At 39.7% G+C, this 16,669-nt stretch overlaps 1 protein-coding gene across 6 annotated transcripts in view; it reads left to right on the top strand.

Moving 5' to 3' along the window:
* Window positions 1–16,669, top strand: part of TENM2 (teneurin transmembrane protein 2) — a gene marked incomplete at its 5' end in the record, with an annotated part of 486,538 nt that overhangs the window by 138,893 nt on the left and 330,976 nt on the right. For 2 of the 6 annotated variants that reach the window (XM_083871603.1, XM_083871602.1), the window contains one exon: window positions 9,220–9,542. The exons of the other annotated variants lie outside the window; for them this stretch is intronic. In XM_083871603.1, the coding sequence (XP_083727729.1) occupies window positions 9,497–9,542 (46 nt within the window). Of the gene's footprint in view, window positions 1–9,219; window positions 9,543–16,669 lie in introns of those variants that run through there. 6 annotated transcript variants of the gene reach the window in all.

Genomic DNA, 16,669 nt, shown 5'->3' with positions numbered 1-16,669 from the left:
AAAAAAAAAACCACCCACAGCCAGAGCTAAACTCGCAATTTCTGTCTTCTCGCTTTTCTCCCCGGCTGCAGCCGGGCTGGGCAGGGGCAGAGGGAGCACTGGGCCCCTGTGTCCCACACACCTTTGTGTGCAGAGAGGTCTGTGTGCAAAGAGCCCGAGCCTTGAGCGAGTGCTGCACTAGAGATTAATGTCCCCGAGTGAAACCATCCCTTAGTGTGGATGCCACCTGTCCAGCTGAGTGCTGAACTCGGTTTTAATGGTTTTGGGGGCCATGCACTGTGTTTGCAGCCCTATAGCTCCAGCAGCGGCATCCCCCTCATGTGCTGCTTTAGTAAATATCTGATGTCATAACAAACCTTGTAACTGTTGCAGGGTCAGTGAGTGGTGCAGCTCTGCTCCAGCAGGCTCGGCTCCCTGCTGGCCCTCATGGCAGAGGAGGGTCACTGGCTACCCTGAGCACTCATCTGGGTGAGAGGAGGTTTCTCAGTGTGACCCAGCAGAGTGTGTGGCTGTTTGGCTGATTCCACGGGCTGCTCTGACCAGGTGAAGCCCTTCAGGTGGAACTGCAGGTACCTGCCCTGCAGGTGCCAGGGCTGTGTGCCTGGGCAGGGTCTGAGAGGAGGCAGGGGCTGCCTGCAGCCTCCTGATGGACACCTGGGCAGTGGGAAGGGCCGTGGTTTCCCTGCCCAGGTGTCCCTGCTTAGTGCTGGTTGCTGTCTGTGGTTCCGCTGGGGGAGGCACAGTAATGGGGCACACACAGGTGTTGGCACTTTCCAGCTCTCCATTCCCCACCTGGGCCTCCCCAGAGTTGCTCTGTGCAGTCCAAATGCCTCTGGGTCACCATCACAGCCAGAGTTATACCAGGGTGCTGTGAGGCTCCAGAAATGCAGGGCTGTGTCTGCTGGTTTTCTGTCAGTGTCATTTCAATACTTTAAGTAAGAAAAATACTTGTCTTTTGTGTTGGGTGGCTTATGCAGGACTAAAACTTTCCTCCTACTATCTTCATGGTACATATTTGTTTTATCTTGTGGACTTCAAGCATCAGCAGGTGTTGAAAGTATTTATAAAACATCCTTTCATTGTTCTTAAAGGACTTCTTGAAAAGCATAAAGAAATATTTCCATTCTGGTGAATACCAGAAGAGGTGTTGGAACTATTTAAGCCTTGGATCAGACATTCCTTATGATGTTACAATGAGTTTGGCTAATTCTTAACGCACTGAGAAGCATTTTGAAAATGAAATTCACAGTACTATGTGCTTCTTCACATTTTGTTTCTTTGTCATGAACATGTATTGGTGATGACAATTAATAGTCTGTGAATTTGGCTGACAGCAAACCTGTTAGCTGAAACAGAAGCTAGGTGCTAGAGTAGAGATAAGGGCAACAGAATGCTGATTTTATGTTTTATGATTTATGCTTTGTCTGGCTTCACTCTCATATCCTTTGTGCTGAAAACCCCAAACCAGCAGCAGCATGGTATTGCTTTACATTATTATAGTTACTTTGAAACCTTAATCAGCAGAAAAATCTATAATGAATGAGGTTATATAAAATTTCATCAGGGATCCAAGTGTTTCTTCATTGAGCTCAACAAGTACAGTTTAAATGGAGAAATATGGAGAGGGGAAAAAAAACCAAAACCAAACAGGAGGTTCAGGGAAAGAGGAAATGGAGGTTATTACACAATTTGAACACTATAAGATTGTCTGTCTGCTTTGTTGTTTGGGCTTGTGTGTTTGGGATTGTTGTGTTTTTTCGGTTTTGGATTTTTTTACAAAATTGTGCCCCTTAACTGTTGTGCTTTTGGCGTGCATTTTGGTGAGCACTTTCTGGTATGTAGTGACTCTGTCATGTAGTTAATATCTATTCCTGAGAGGGTTTTTTTAGGTATTCAGTACCTGAAGTTGTACCATTTTATCCCAGATGTCATCAGTAAGGCTGAGGTAATTGTAAAAGAGCGTTGGCTGGTAAGCAAAGTTTTGAATTGCGGCCGTGATTGTCACAGGAGAGAGCACGTCAAAAATGACAATGCCTGGAATAAACTGGCTGGGTGAAAAATAGTAAAAGTAAAAATAGTTCTCTCTTCTTTTTGTGTTAATTACTTTTTCACTTTGTCAGAAACTGTTTGTGGGAAAGCTTTTTGCTTTAATGAGTCTGTCTTCATAAAGTTGAAGAACATTTCAAATAACAGCCAGATAGTTCTGAACAGCCCATGCTCTTAGTCAGCTGTATGAACGATGTGGCACAGCCTCAATTGAGTTTCCATGGAATCAAAATATGTATATTCTAAAGAAAAAAAACTCCAGGGAAAAAAAAGAAGAATGTTGTTATTAAATTTGGATCATTCTAAATACAGCATATTAATTATTATTGATAATTTTAAGAGAAAGAATATCTCTAAAAAGCCATATCTTGCTCTTTATAATCTTAACCAGTTGCATTTCAGAACTGTGAAACAGTTATCCTAAAACCAGACCTAAAATGTGCATTTAAAGATTTTTTTTTACATTTTAATCATCTGTAATATAATGTCAGTGTAATGTCACTTTTTATAGCATTTTTAATATGCATATGCTTTTTTAACATTTCTATCAATTTTTAACAATTTACTTAAAATACAATATTTTAAAGTTCTCAAGAGTCAGTCATGTCAAACTCTTGCTGTTTTGAACATTCTGATCAGCACTTCGCATTTACCAATTTTATTTTCTTTTTCTTTTGCTTCAGTGTGCACTTTCCTAGTGCTGTGATAGGGATAAAGGCAGCAACAGCTGCTGTGGTTCATACCACAGGTTCACCAAAAACAGTATCCTATGTCTGATGAGAGCTGAGGAAATGCCAAATGAAAGATGCTTTTTTTGCCATGCCAACACTCGGTGGTGGTGGAATTTTCCTCCATGTGCTCTACCAAAACAGATTGGGGGAGAAAACCAAACTTTCCTGAACCTGCCTCCTCCCCCCTTTTTCTTATCAACTCATTGGCTTGAGTCATAGTCTGGATGCAGCATGAAAGTGTTTAATAAAAGAAGCTCCTGAGTCATGTGGTGAGTAGGACTGTGTGTGTGGGGATCATGCAGTGGGTTTTGTACCCTGTTGTTGTGGCATTGCTGCTTTAGCAGCCCCTGCACTGTTCCTGCTCATCACAGCTCTGGGGTACCTGTGCAGGAGTGGAAGTCTTCCAGGTTCTCAGGGGGTCTTTGAGCTGTAAACTCAGAGGGCTTGACAATTTTGGTTTATAAGATAAGTGGGGTTTTAGGTGTTATGTTATGGTTGACAAGTCCTCTTGATCGTTACATGGAACAACTTGAAGCAGTTAATGAGTTGTCAGGTGTTATTAATAGGGTGTAGACCTAATCCTGTCAGACCTCTGTGCTATAAATATAGTGGAAAAGTGGAGTTCTGGTTCAAAAATTGTGGATCAGAGCACAAGTAAACAGGAGCAAGTTTTAAAAAAGTAAAACCTTTGTTGCCATTTTTTACTTCCTCTGTAGTGTCCTGTATTAGAGATAGAGAGATATTTTTCTCTTTTCATCTCTTAATTTTACTCTGAAAGTAAAAAGTTATTAATTTCCCAGCCTCCATTTTTTTGGTCATCTCTTGCAGTTTTTTGGCATCCTTGGCTCGTGGCACAGATAAAACTTGGCTCCAGCAAGGCAGCAGGTCTTTGGATCCTGACATAAAAGCAAACAATTTTAAAAGGTTTATAGATTTGGTTCTGTGCTTCCACATTATCAAGGAAATGTGCTTGTGTCAAGATCAGCTCACAAAAAAAGAAGAGTTTTTTGATTACCCTGGTTGTTAGGCAGTGACAGCAGTGGCCTTTTAATTTGTTGACATCCTTCTGCTTTTTGCCATCTGTATCATAGGTGTAGCAAAGCACTGTCTATAGAGGCTGGAATTGAATTCACAGCAGAAATAATCTCAGAATAGAAGTCAGCCTGAATATAGGTCAAGTTAGTGCATAGGAAACCAACACATCTTCAAAGCTGTGGCTCAGAGAATGCTCAAGGGTATACTTAAGGCATGAATGTTGCATATTAATTCAGGGGACTGGGCAGTAAAACCAGGCTTTGTTCAGTTTCTACGTGTGTTGCCCTGTAGTCTGACATAAATCGTGCACTCAGTGAAGCCTTGTGCTCTGTTGTCTCAGCGTAGATTTGTATTTCATGTTGAGAACTTAAATTACCTAGTTGTGAAGAAAATGCTTTAGGAGCCTCACGGTGCTCTCCTGGAAGCCAGCCTTTGTCTTTGCAAGCAGAACGTGCCTGCAGAGCATGGAGGAGCTCTCAGCCCGTGGCAGGAAGAAATCAGGCACATCTGAACCTTGTAGGTAAATTATTCTTTCCATCCCTGATGTTAATTGAGACACAGGAGGTTCACGTGAACTGGCTGCTGTTCAGGCACAGATGAAAGTAATCGCTTTACTGCTGGTTTAAAAAATTTAAATCTTCTATGGAAGATACTTCAGGAGTTGTTTGAGGTACTGAGGAGACTTGAAGGCCTTAGCATGGGACTGTAACTGAAGGAAAATTTTAACTGGAAATGTATGAAGCAGACGACAAGTTGGTCCACAAAAGTCTGACTCTTGAAATGTCGTTTTCCTCTCTGCGTGTTGAAATGTGTATTCCTCTGTGGTTTTGCAAATAAATACAGGGGTGGGGTGGAATTACATGTCCTTTGAAAATTTTGTACCCAAATAGTCAAGAACATACTGATTATCTCCTATTTTAGTACTTTAGCAGAATTTATAGAAGTACTGATTTCCATTCATTCATGAAATGATTGGTTTCAAAACATATTAACACTTATTTTTATGGAACAGAGAAAACTAGAAATTAACTATGTAAATAAAATAATGACTTAGGTATTAGTTATTATCACTTACTGAGTTGACAATGATAGGAATCAAAGATTATTTTCAGTGGCCATTAAGAAATCTGCGTGAGTCATTCCAAGCTGCTTTTGCTGGGGTTTTCTTTTTGTTTCCTTCTCAGAACACTTGGCTATCCCTTCTATCATGTAACACAGGCAGTTGAAGATCAATTTGCTCAACCATGCATATAGTGAGTAAGGTTGTACTGTTTGGACCAAATGGAGGTCATAAACCGTTTTAATTTATAATGATGCTATCACATGTATTCAGTTATGCTCAAAAAGCAGCATTTAAGTGGTTTTATTATTCATACCAGCAATAGCATCACAGTTTTTGTTCACTCTGCCAGGATGTTGTAACTTAGGCTTGTGCAAGGTCTTTATTTTGTGCCTCTCACCAGTAAAATTATGTCTGATCCTGATGTTTCTTTTACCACACCAACTGCATTTCTCACTGTAGATTGGGTGCTGGGAAGTTAAGTATAGGCAATATAAGACACAGGGGATTTTCTTGTATGCTCTGCCCCCCTTCTAGCCCTTGTGCTCCTCCTGTATTCCCTCTGAGCAGTGAACAGATCTATTCTAGGGAATGGAGGCTGAGGAGAGATGAAGAGCCACACTGTGCCCTTATAATTTTATAGTGCTTGTGGTGTTAGAGATCCAAAGGTATTATTGAAACAGGGCTTTGGGAGAAAAAGGTGGTACATTTTATTAAACCAACAGATGTAACTGAAAGAAATAAAGCCCAGATGCTCTGAGAGACAGTCTGTCTTCAGGTCTGAAACAGAATAAAAAAACCCAAAAGGCTGGAAAAATTAATTTTGTGTTTGTGTCACCCAACTAGGTAATTGGCAAAGAAATTCTTTGCTAGATGTAAAATATAGAAGGGTATTGAAGGGAGAAAGTGGTCATTGGTCCTTCTGCATAACCAGAGCCTTTCCTTCAGCTCCAAGGACTTGCAGTCAATGAGTGTTTCTGGCCAGTTGTCCCTGTGAGAGGTGTGAGTATTTTCACAGTCATTTACCACTTTATTTCCCCACCATGTGCTGTGGGATGCTCCATGTTCTCAAAGTCCCTGTGTTTTCCTGAGAGAGGGTTGTAGGGGATGGGGCTGGATTCAGCAGCACTGAAACAACACACTGTGCTTGGTGAATGTTCTAAAATTGTTCTGCTGCTCTAGGAGTGTGGGGTCACGGAGGATGTGTTTGCATGTGGACTAAAACACACAGGAGAACAATCCACATTTCTAGCAGAGTAGACAAGCACGGTATCAAGAGGTTTTCTGTGATTAAACTTAAACTTGGCTTCCTCAGGTAAGATTGAGGGGAAAGCTCTGGTTTAGTTATTTTCTCTGTAATGGTGAAAGTATAAGAAAAGGACTGGAAATCAGCTATTTATATCTCTGCACAAAATGGCATTGCTAGTAGGTTTCTGTGTGTAGTTATTTTGTAATGTTCACTGCTGTGGTGCTGGTGTGCTCCTGGAGTACTGCTTGAGGAAGCTGAAGTGGAAGCACATTTACCAGCAGTAAAATACAGTTTTCTCACTCATGTTCATCAAAGCCTCGCCTGTCTTATGGAAATGTGGCTGATTTATAGACTAACTTCCATAGGAGAATGACTTGCCTTGCTCACTGGAGCTCTAAGAAGTCAAGCAGTTCAGTGTCCAAACACTTTTAGTTCAAACACAAGGTCAGTTCTTGTAGAAAACAATTTATTTTCTTCAATGTATAAGCTCAGGCTTTGTTTTAGCCAGCAGTCTTATGTCTGTCATGAAAACAAACAAGCTGCATCCATGTTTTCAAGTGTTTTGTTGACCTTGGATGCAAATGCAGCCATTTGATTGCATTGTGAATTTGTAGATAGGCCTGTGAAAATGAATAAATACTTCTAGAAGTATGTATGCATATAAATACTTCCAGAAGTGTGTTTTTGCATTTCCTGAAAGTTGTTGTCATGGATATAATCTAGTACATTGTAAGAGAGGTGGAAACTTCTTATCAGGACTCGCATGAGACAAGCAATTTACCAGTAAGGGTGAGAAAATACACAATGAATGGGAAACAGGGAAGATCTCTCCCCTAATTGTTCCTGTTGCTCATTTTAAGTGTGCACAGGCCAGGAGCTTTTTACAGCACTTGGGACTTATTTTTGCTTGTTTTCTTTTCAAAAGGTGATGAGGCAGTTCCTTTAGAGTATTTATTAATAATACTCTGGGAAAAAAATGCAATAACTAAACTCATGGATCTCTGTTTCTCCCTCATTTTTGTCCCCCTGAAATTTCAAGTGGGGTTAATTTCCATAAAACAAAAGGCCTTTAAAATATAGTGTAAGGGATCCACTGGACTCCTTACAGTAGCAGAGCATGAAGGAATTCCTGATCCATCACACAAATTGCTTTGTATTGGGTCAGCTAATGATGCATTGATACAAATACAGAGAGATTTAAAAGCCCGTTGTTCTCATTAATGTTTTTGTCCTTATGGTAACTTTGGGTTCACATGATGAAGACTATTTAAGAAGGTTAGTGAATCTGATTTTAATGGATCCATATTCAAGTTAGTGGATTCCCAGTCCCCAGGGTACAAAAAATAAGAGGTGAAATGCTGAAGCAATCACAAATTTATCAATAGTTTGGGGTTTGCAAGTTTAAAAAGTTGTTTTGCAAGTGTTGCTATACAGATATGGAAATTGGTTTCCGTCTGTCCAGAGCTTACTGTGATTGTTTTTGATGAGATTTTGGAGGCAAACATTCATAGAAAAACATCGATTCTTGTAAGTTTTGTGGTATAATAATGATATAGAATTACCTGGGGTTGACACTGACCCCTGATTCCCTGATAATCATTTGTGAATTCATCTTTATAATCTCCTCTGGAAGTGGAAAACCCTTACAAAAGAGGATACCAAGTTACATTGTTGAAAGCTGTTATGTTGTTAAAGCTGTTGAAATGTTCTTTTAGGCCACCTGAGCACCTTCAGAGCCAGGTGTCAGAATGTAGCACTGTGTGACCTGCATGAGCTACCACACTGTTCTGCACAGTCCAGAGCTAGATCCAGATTTCCAGAATCTGAACTTACTGACATTCTTTCCTTTTCCCTAATGCAATTGGGGTGGTAGGAGCTGATAGCCCAAACAGGGTCCTGCAGCAAAGAAAATACCTCTTTCTCAAGGTTTGTTCCTATTGCATGTTGGCTCCAGGTAAATCCGAGTGTGGTTGTGGGCTTGTGTTAGTTCTGCAGAAAAGAACTTTTGGGCCAGCTGAGCAATTGGCATAAAGCCCATTTGCCTTGACCATGAAAAGGGAGAAGGTATGAACAAAACAAATCACAGGAGCTGCCCTGGTGTTAGGGGAAAAAACTTCCAGCCAACCAAAGACCCAAACAATCCACACACATCCCACTCCCATCTTGCACGAAAATGAGCCCCACCTGTATGAGGACTGAATGTGTGGATACCTAGATGGATAGGAATTCAAAATTAAATTAGAAATTTGATTTCAAATTTTCATTTTAGTTTGTAATTGCTTCTTTAAAACATTGGAAATATGAATGTATCTCTGATGCATTCCTTTAAAAATGTTACTTCTGGGTCAAGTTTCTTCTTCTCCTACACTTAGAGCAACTTCATCTAGAAATTCCAGGCTAAATCAAGTGTCTGTAATACCTTTTCTTAAAACCAGATTTATCAGCACTAATATGTTTTGTTGCTATGATATCTCAGTTATCAACATTAAACATTTGTTCACCCATTTGTTTATCAGTGGCAGTTTGTTAGTAGTTATAAGTAGAAATCCATCTGCCAGTTAAACTATATTGTAAATTAATGTAGAAATTAGCAGTTCCTGTATTTTGGGGGGTAGGGGGAGGCGTCTGTCCTAATGAATATAAGAAGTTAATTGCACAGAAATGCACCTCCAGAGGATGGTCGGGGGGCACCTCAGGTGTGCTGCACACAAGTGCGTGCCAGGCAGGCACAAACAGGCACACACTGTGATTATCTCAGCTTTCAAACCTGGAAGAGACAAGGATGTGTTGCTAAATGAGAGAGGCAGTATGTCATGCTCGCCGAGATAAAAACAGAAGCTGCCAGACACTTTGGCTTTATTCTGCGAATTCTTTGCTTCAAAACTCTCCTCTTTTATTCCGGCTTATTCTGCCTCCCATCCTCATTCTCCCTCCTTCCTTCGCTGCTGTGGCGATCCCTCTCTCATTGTTCTCTCCCTCTTGCCCGTCTTTGATGCACATACGTTGTCACATTTCATTGACTCTCCCCTCTCCTCTGTTCTTACACTCACGCCTAGTGGTGCTTCAGCCAGAGCTCGCAGCCTCTCCGCCGAGTTTTAGTCATGTGTGAAGCTCAGTTTGATCGAGCGCTCCTTTTCTGCCTTTTCACTCTCGCCAAAGATTAAAAAGGTGGCGTCACATCGCTCCCCGGCTTTCTCCCGCAGGAGGGACTTAAAAGGGACAACAAAAACTAATCACTTTCAATAAGCGTTTTCTCGCGGACAAAAAAAAAGAAAAAAAAAAAAAAAAAAAAAAAAAAAAAAAAAAAAAAAAAAAAAGAAGGGGGACTTGGCTGTGCAATTCGAGGCCGGTGCTAAGGATTGGGAAGGCTGGAGGATGCTTCATACTGCTAACAAGGGAAGGAAGCCTTCAGCTGAGGCAGGTAAGAAGTGTCTGGATGCGAGTGTTTTATGGAGTGCTCGGTGGGAACGGGGGTTTTCAGCCTCCTGGAACTGCAGCGACAGGCAGCAGCGGTGTTGTATCAGATTCCTTTTGTTTAAGATGTAAAGTCTGTGCCATAAATTGAATTAGAGATGGGGTTCTGAGGACGCTGTATTCACAATGACTGCTTGTTTTTATTCCCCCCCCCCCCTTTCCTCCGTGTATCAAAATAAATCGAGAGCCAGCGTTTGTGAAAGCTGGACTTCACTTAAGGTTAAATTCAGTGCTGAAATCTCAGTGTAAGGGAAGCTTTAGAGTCCTAGAGCCCTCGGGGAGCTTGTATTCTGCAATTTGATTGCAACAGCTCGATTAAAAAAATAATTTACTTATTTACTATTTATTGTGTAAGGTAAAATCCAGCATTGAGTTTAGGTCTAGGTGAATATGGTTTGTTTGCCTGGCATATTGTCAGATGAATAGCTCTACCCTTTTAGGCACACTGTAAAACCTATTTCGTGTTTATGTTTTGTAAATTGAGATTAAGTAGCATCCTGAATGAAATACGTGACTAAAACTCATAAAATGCATCTGTGTTTAGTAAAGCAATCACCAAATTAGAATAATGGATTTATGTCAGTTGTCAAATGGAGTTAACTCTGAAAGTGCTGTCCACAAGTGCACTTGGATTACAATAAAGGGCTTTCTGTTTAACAGTTATTGAGAGGAGCTAATTTATCAGGCAAAGCCTATGAACTTAAGTCTTGTGATAATATATAATTCTATAGCCTAAAGGGTTTGTGGCTTTGGGAAACGTGCCCTTTTCTTCTCCATAAAAACACATTGAGGTTTTATAGGGATTTCAATGGCAAAAATAATTTTACTAAGTGCCTTTTATTCACAACTGGAATATTTAACTATTGGGACGCCTGTTCCTGGTTGTCACTGGCTTTGGTGCCTTTTTTTCTCTCCCTGCATTTTCCAGTTGCTCTCTCTATCAGCAAACTGCCTCAAAACAGGAGGGAGGGATTGTGAGCAGCGGTGCTGCTCTGAATTTCATTGTCACAGCGAAGAGTGAGCAAGCAGCCAAGGATAGTTAGAGCATTATTAGGGCTCTGGAAGAAGGCAAATACTGCTGTAGTGATGAGAGTTATTTGTAAAGTGGAGCCCTTGCCGGCTGGCTCTGAGCAGAGCTGGGAAAAGCTAACTTGGTGAGCTGTCACAGAGCAAACATCGCTCCACAGGCAGAATGTCGTGGTGCAGACCTCCAGAGGAGCACCCTGCGGGGTGAAATGAATGTGTTTACTGGGGAACTTTGGTGTTTGGGCGAGTTCCCCGCGGTGCTGGGTGCTGCCTGCAGCCGCCCCAGTGCGCAGTGCCCGTCCCTGGCGGCTCCAGCAGCGCCGGGTGTGTTTGCAGGGGCTGCTGGACCGAACAGGCACCACAGCTGGGACACAGAGCCCCCTCCAGCCGTGCTCCTGCCCCCAGTGACAGTTCATCACACACTCTCATCCTCATACAAAGGGACAGATTTTTTTATTATTTTTTTTATTTATTTTTAATTTTTTATTATTATTATTATTTGGTAAATGTTTCACTCTTTTGCTATGGATATATATTTTTTTTACTCTTTAACTAAGTTTTACTTCTAACTTGTTTATTTTTTGCCGTTGGAATTGCCACTCCAGCTCTGTCTCACCTTTCTATGTGTTCTTCCAAGTTCGTTTTATGCTTCAGTCCTGCTTAAGCACATGTTGGATCAAACCGAAATTAGGAGTAATTTCTCTGACAAAAATGGTTGTAATGTGGTACTTTAAGTGGTATTTTGTGGCTTCAGTAAAGTATATCTGGGGATAAATGGTAGATGAATTCTGGTAGGAATTAGTCATGGGGACTTTGGTCCCTGGGATGTGGCAGCAAAGGGGAAGGTTGAAGCTGAGCCACCCTGATGAGCTTGAGCCCAGAACGCAGGACCTGAATTGCAGAGCATTTATCTCTGATTTTGGCATTTGCTAACTCTGCCCTACTGGATGTTAAATGGGTGATTAATAGAAATAGCAGCATTTTACTGATGTTCCAGTAGATGTTGCTGGAGAGCAAAGTTAAGATTACTTCATCTAGAGAAAGAAATGCAGTGAGATTACAAAAACCAAAAAGGAAAACCTCAAGGCTGTTGGTAGTTCCATAATATGAGACCAATAATTTTTACATTGTTATTGTGGTTGCTATTCCATCTGAAAACCTGAAGGGACACATGTGCTGAAATGAGGCACCGTGTGTGGTGTGGTTTTTTTGTGGTTTTTGGTTTTGTTTTTTTTTTTTTTTTTTTAGGTTTTTAGTTTTTACTTTACCTCTTCAAATTTTATCACTATTATTACCATTGTTTGATCTGTGTTTTCTTAGAAGAAGGGCTGAAAGAATATTCATAAAAGTTAGGTTTGGTTTTTTTTTTTTTTTAAATAGAGCCACAAAATACAGATGTTTAATTGTAAATTAAGAAAATAAATGCATGGCACCTCAAAATTAGAGTTCTAGTACAGTGAAGTTCCTTTCCTTTGAGAACAGCAAGAGCTTACCAAATCAACACATAAAAGACAAAAAAACCCTCTTAATTTGTACATTATTTTATGTGTACTTATTTTATCTATTAACAATTGTGAGTTACCATTTTCTTACATGATTAAATTCTGAGAGAAGCCCTATGTGATGAGCCTCAGATCAATAAATCGTAAGCACCTAATGGCAAATGTGTGAACAGAGAACTGTGATGTTCTTTGCTAAAACTACTGTTTTAATTAATCTGATAAAATGATAGAGCGGTCCCAAAGGAGTGGAGGATTTTAGTATACAGGCACTAACTGATGCAATTTCAGGCAACCACTGACCTCTATCTGTGGGAATATTTATTTTTGGAGATGATCATCAACCGTGACTGATTTCAAATTCAAACCCCCTAATGTGTGTTGTGGTTCTTTAATCCTAGCTTTTCATGTAAAGCAGGATAAACATGCAAAACTTGGGCTAGTCATGGTAAAAATGTGATCGCTCTGTGTGCAACTGGTTTGTGCCTATTTGTACCTTAAATAAAAAAGAAAAAAAAAATTGAAGACCTTTTAGAGAAGAGATTTCAGTTTTTAGAATTGAAATTACTATCTCTGAATTTTATAGTACATAGGAGCCTGCCTTTATTTTCTTTGCTACTTAATGTGTAAGAAAATTTCAACTTCTGCTTATTATTGGAAAAAAATGCAGATAGAAAAATGTGACAGAAAACTCTACTGTCTTCTCTCATGTAATTAGCATTGTAGGCTATTCATTTATTGTGGCTTAGATTTAGTATTTTTATGGGTTCTTGCAGATGCATGGCCATAATGTCTTTAATCTAACAAGCTTTAGGTTGGTTGGGTTTTTTCCCCCCATATAAGTTTGCTCTTGCTAGTAGGAATTTCCTTGATGTTCTGCTTCTTTAATTTATTGCTCAATTTGTGCATGCACACAACTGTGTACATAAGGTAATTCCTTAACCTTCAGAAAACTCTGTGCACTCCATATGCAGAAGAAGTGAAACCTTTCATGAGTATAATTTAGGAAATGTTATGTATTTATTGAATGGGCATGTAGTTTTTGTTTTCAAACTCTGTAGTTCCCACTATTTTGGAGACCATTATCCACAGCCATTGAATGTCGTGTGTCTCAGTTGGCCATGGCCAAAAAGTTCCTGAGCAGTTTTACATTCTGAAAATTCTGTCATTCAGAAAAAGAAGCCTGACTGTTTGCAGGGAGAACATCACCAGAATTATGTTCTCATACCTTCCTCACTCTCAGACTTGTCAATTCAATGAAATGGTACATAATTTAGTTTAAAAGATTGTAATATGTCACCAGTTCCTAAAGAGAATTCCCTGTTGAAAACATTGACAAATTCAGTTTAAAGGCTTATGACACAATATAGCCCTAAGGAATAAACTTTTATCTTTGTATTCCTCAGTTCTCAAAGTCATGAAGAGAAAAGCAAGCATACTTGTATACTGGAATTTTATTTAGGACAACACTCCTGAAAGCTCAGAACAGGGTCAATAATTCTGGCCACAATTGAGTTTAGTGCCATATTTTTAGGTAGCAGCAACAGTGTATTTCTAGATTTGTCTCTGGGTGCTTATTTATGTTAAAACAACAAAAATCTGAGTCCATGTATTTAAATTTAAGCCCATTAGAAATTTAAGAATACTTACCTAGTCTCACATTATGGGAAGTGAGGAGGAATATATGTCTACAAGTCTGCAGTAAGTTATTGAAATATAAAGCTGGGATGTGGACATAGGAAAATGTGCTGCAGATAATAGTAATTTAATGACTTATTTTGTGAGGCTTGCATCTGTATCAGAGACTGTGTGAGTACCATCAAATAGGTAAATAAAAATATGAAAAAAAGTAATTTTAAAAACTAGAAATAGGATTTGGCAATGAAGTTATCTTAAGAATCTCCTAAAGGAAGCCATGGTTGCATATATTTTCATCATTTATGATGCAATAACTCAAAGTATGGGATGTAAGTTCTTTTAGCTGTACTGTGTAGAATATATTTAGCTAGCACAGTTCTTACTCTATGCATGCAATTTTTGAAGATATGGAGCTCAGTTGCTATCTATAGCTTATATTGATTTAATAAAATTCAACCTGTAGCTCATAGCTGATGCCAAATCAAATAACATTTGTATTCTTGTTATCACATGAAATATGATTATAGCATGGTAAAACACTGCATTAGAGGGCTTTATCCCCCTCCCCTCAAAATTAAATTATTTTTAAAAAGCAAAATATATATTTAGAGAAAGCTTTTTTGAAGTAGGATGTTTTCAGATTGTTCTCCTAAACTTATCATTGTCTGTGAGATTTCAGGAATAAAATCGTTTGAAAGTGTCTTGTATGTTGGCCTTCTCTATAAAACATTGGAAGTGTTAGAAAACCAATGTATGTTGTCCAGGAATTTTGTTATGAAACCGAATACTGAATATTTTCAGCTGGAGAATGTGCCTTTGAAATGTCCCCTGTTAATTTTGTACATATTTGTGGTAATGCCTCTTATTCTACTTGACCACACAGTACCAAGAGCCAAGTAATGGCTCCTAATGATGTCAGTTATCCTAACATTGTTAGGGAAGAACACAGTCTCTTCTGTTCCCCTCATTTCTCTTTGTTACTGGATTAATGTCTATTTTGAATAGATTTTAGTTGACAAATTCAACTCTTTCAGTCCTTTCTGTTTGGCCTAAATGTCAAACCCAACAGAGGCTTTTGTAGAGGTGTTTTTCCCTGGCAGCAGAATGGAGACAAGGAGTCAGCTGCAAGATGTTTTCATGTGGTGGGGAACAAGTGTTATACTGAGCTGGAGGAGACTGGTCTCATCTCCCCACATACAATAATGTCTATTTTTCAGTAGCTCAGTGTGTCTGACCTGTAGCACTCCCTCCCCAGCAGATATTAATGCTAAATGAAGCCTGGTTTATCTCAGGATTTATATTGATATTCATAGTTGTACCCTAATTCTGTACATAACTGGCAAGGCGTGGTGTGTTTGTGTTGGAAGGAAACAAAGAGAAGAGGGGGGAAAGAATAGCAAGAGATTTCTGCAGGAAAGAAAATTTTTCTGAGAACAGTGTGGGATTAAAGTCAAAACTGTAACATCAGATACTGAATGCAGATTTCTCTTAAAGTCAACCTATTGTACTATTGCTCTGGTATGTGTGTATGGGCATAAATAATGTATATGTGCTATACATATATACATGCAGTCTCTAGAGGTCAGTAGAATGTAAGGAATGGACAGATGTTCAGGTTTCTAATATGAGACTTTGAGATGCAGCATATCAGTTGTTGCAACCTAGAAAAGATGAATATGTTTCTAATGAAATTTGGAAGTGAAGCAATTAATCAGAGTTAACAAAGAGCTGAATGGAGGGGAATCGTGCCTGTCGTGTTGCGGAAATGAGTGTAAATTATTTGTTTTGGGCAAATTCCTGATAAAAGCTCATTTGCGTTCTGAGAAACTTGACAGAGGTCCAAACCATGATTATTGTATTATAGCTCATTACATTGCACCTCCTTGCTACCTTTGCTGAGAGGATCTTATAGAATGACTGAAATAAAATTTAAAATGGTGTTTTGAGACAGCACGTGTCAAATGCAAAGCAAATCAGGAATCCAGTGTGGGCAATGTATTTTCTCTTCTTATTTACCCTGTTAGTCATGACTAGCCTTAAGAAATTAATTGTTGTATCCTCGTTCACCACCTAACAAGAAATCTTCTGAACTATCTGATCACTTGTGGTTAAAGGTTCTGATGTCTTTGTAAAAGCTGTTTTCACACAATCACAGGATCATTTAGGCTGCAGAAAACCTCTAATATAATGGAGTCCAACCCATGACTGATCTCACCCTGTCAACCAGCCCAGAGCACTCAGTGCCACACCCAGTTATTTCCTGAACACCTCCAGGGATGGGGACTGCTCCACCTCCCTGGGCAGCCCCTTCCAATGCCTGACAGCCCTTTATGTGAGAAAATTCTTCTTCATGTCCAACCTAAACCTCCCCCAGTGCAGCTTGAGGCCAATTCTCCTTGTCCTGTTGATGGATCCCTGGGATCATACCCTGACCCCCACCCCTGGTGTCCCCCTCTGTCAGGGAGTTGTGCAGAGCCAGAGGGTCCCCCCTGAGCCTCCTTTCCTCCAGGATAAACAGCCCCAGCTCCCTCACATGGCTGACTCTCCAGACCCTTCTGCAGCTCCATTTCCCTCTCTGGATGTGCTCCAGCACTACATTATCCAGACTCAACAGAAATCCTGACTCCAGAGTCAGGCTGAGTCACAATGACACATATGTATTGTATTGTAAACAATGTCGTTAGATTTAAGTGGAGTTAGATGTTAAATTTATAGATTTATCTATATAAAGATCCTTAGAAATGATTGGTTCATATGTTCTCTGTTTCTCTCCCTAAAGAGGCTTTTTGGGTGGTATTTGACATCTTTCTTCTGTTCATGTTGTAGTTCTGCTTTGCAGTATAAAATATTGATAGGACAATTCCTGTCATGGAATTAGTTAGATCGTCTATTCCCTTTTTACTTGCCTTCT

Source organism: Zosterops lateralis (genome assembly GCF_965231275.1).
Source record: "Zosterops lateralis genome assembly, chromosome: 14".
In the NCBI taxonomy this organism is placed as follows: domain Eukaryota; kingdom Metazoa; phylum Chordata; class Aves; order Passeriformes; family Zosteropidae; genus Zosterops; species Zosterops lateralis.
The sequence above is the reverse complement of the archived record's forward strand: the minus strand, read 5'-3'. Positions and strand labels throughout refer to the sequence as shown.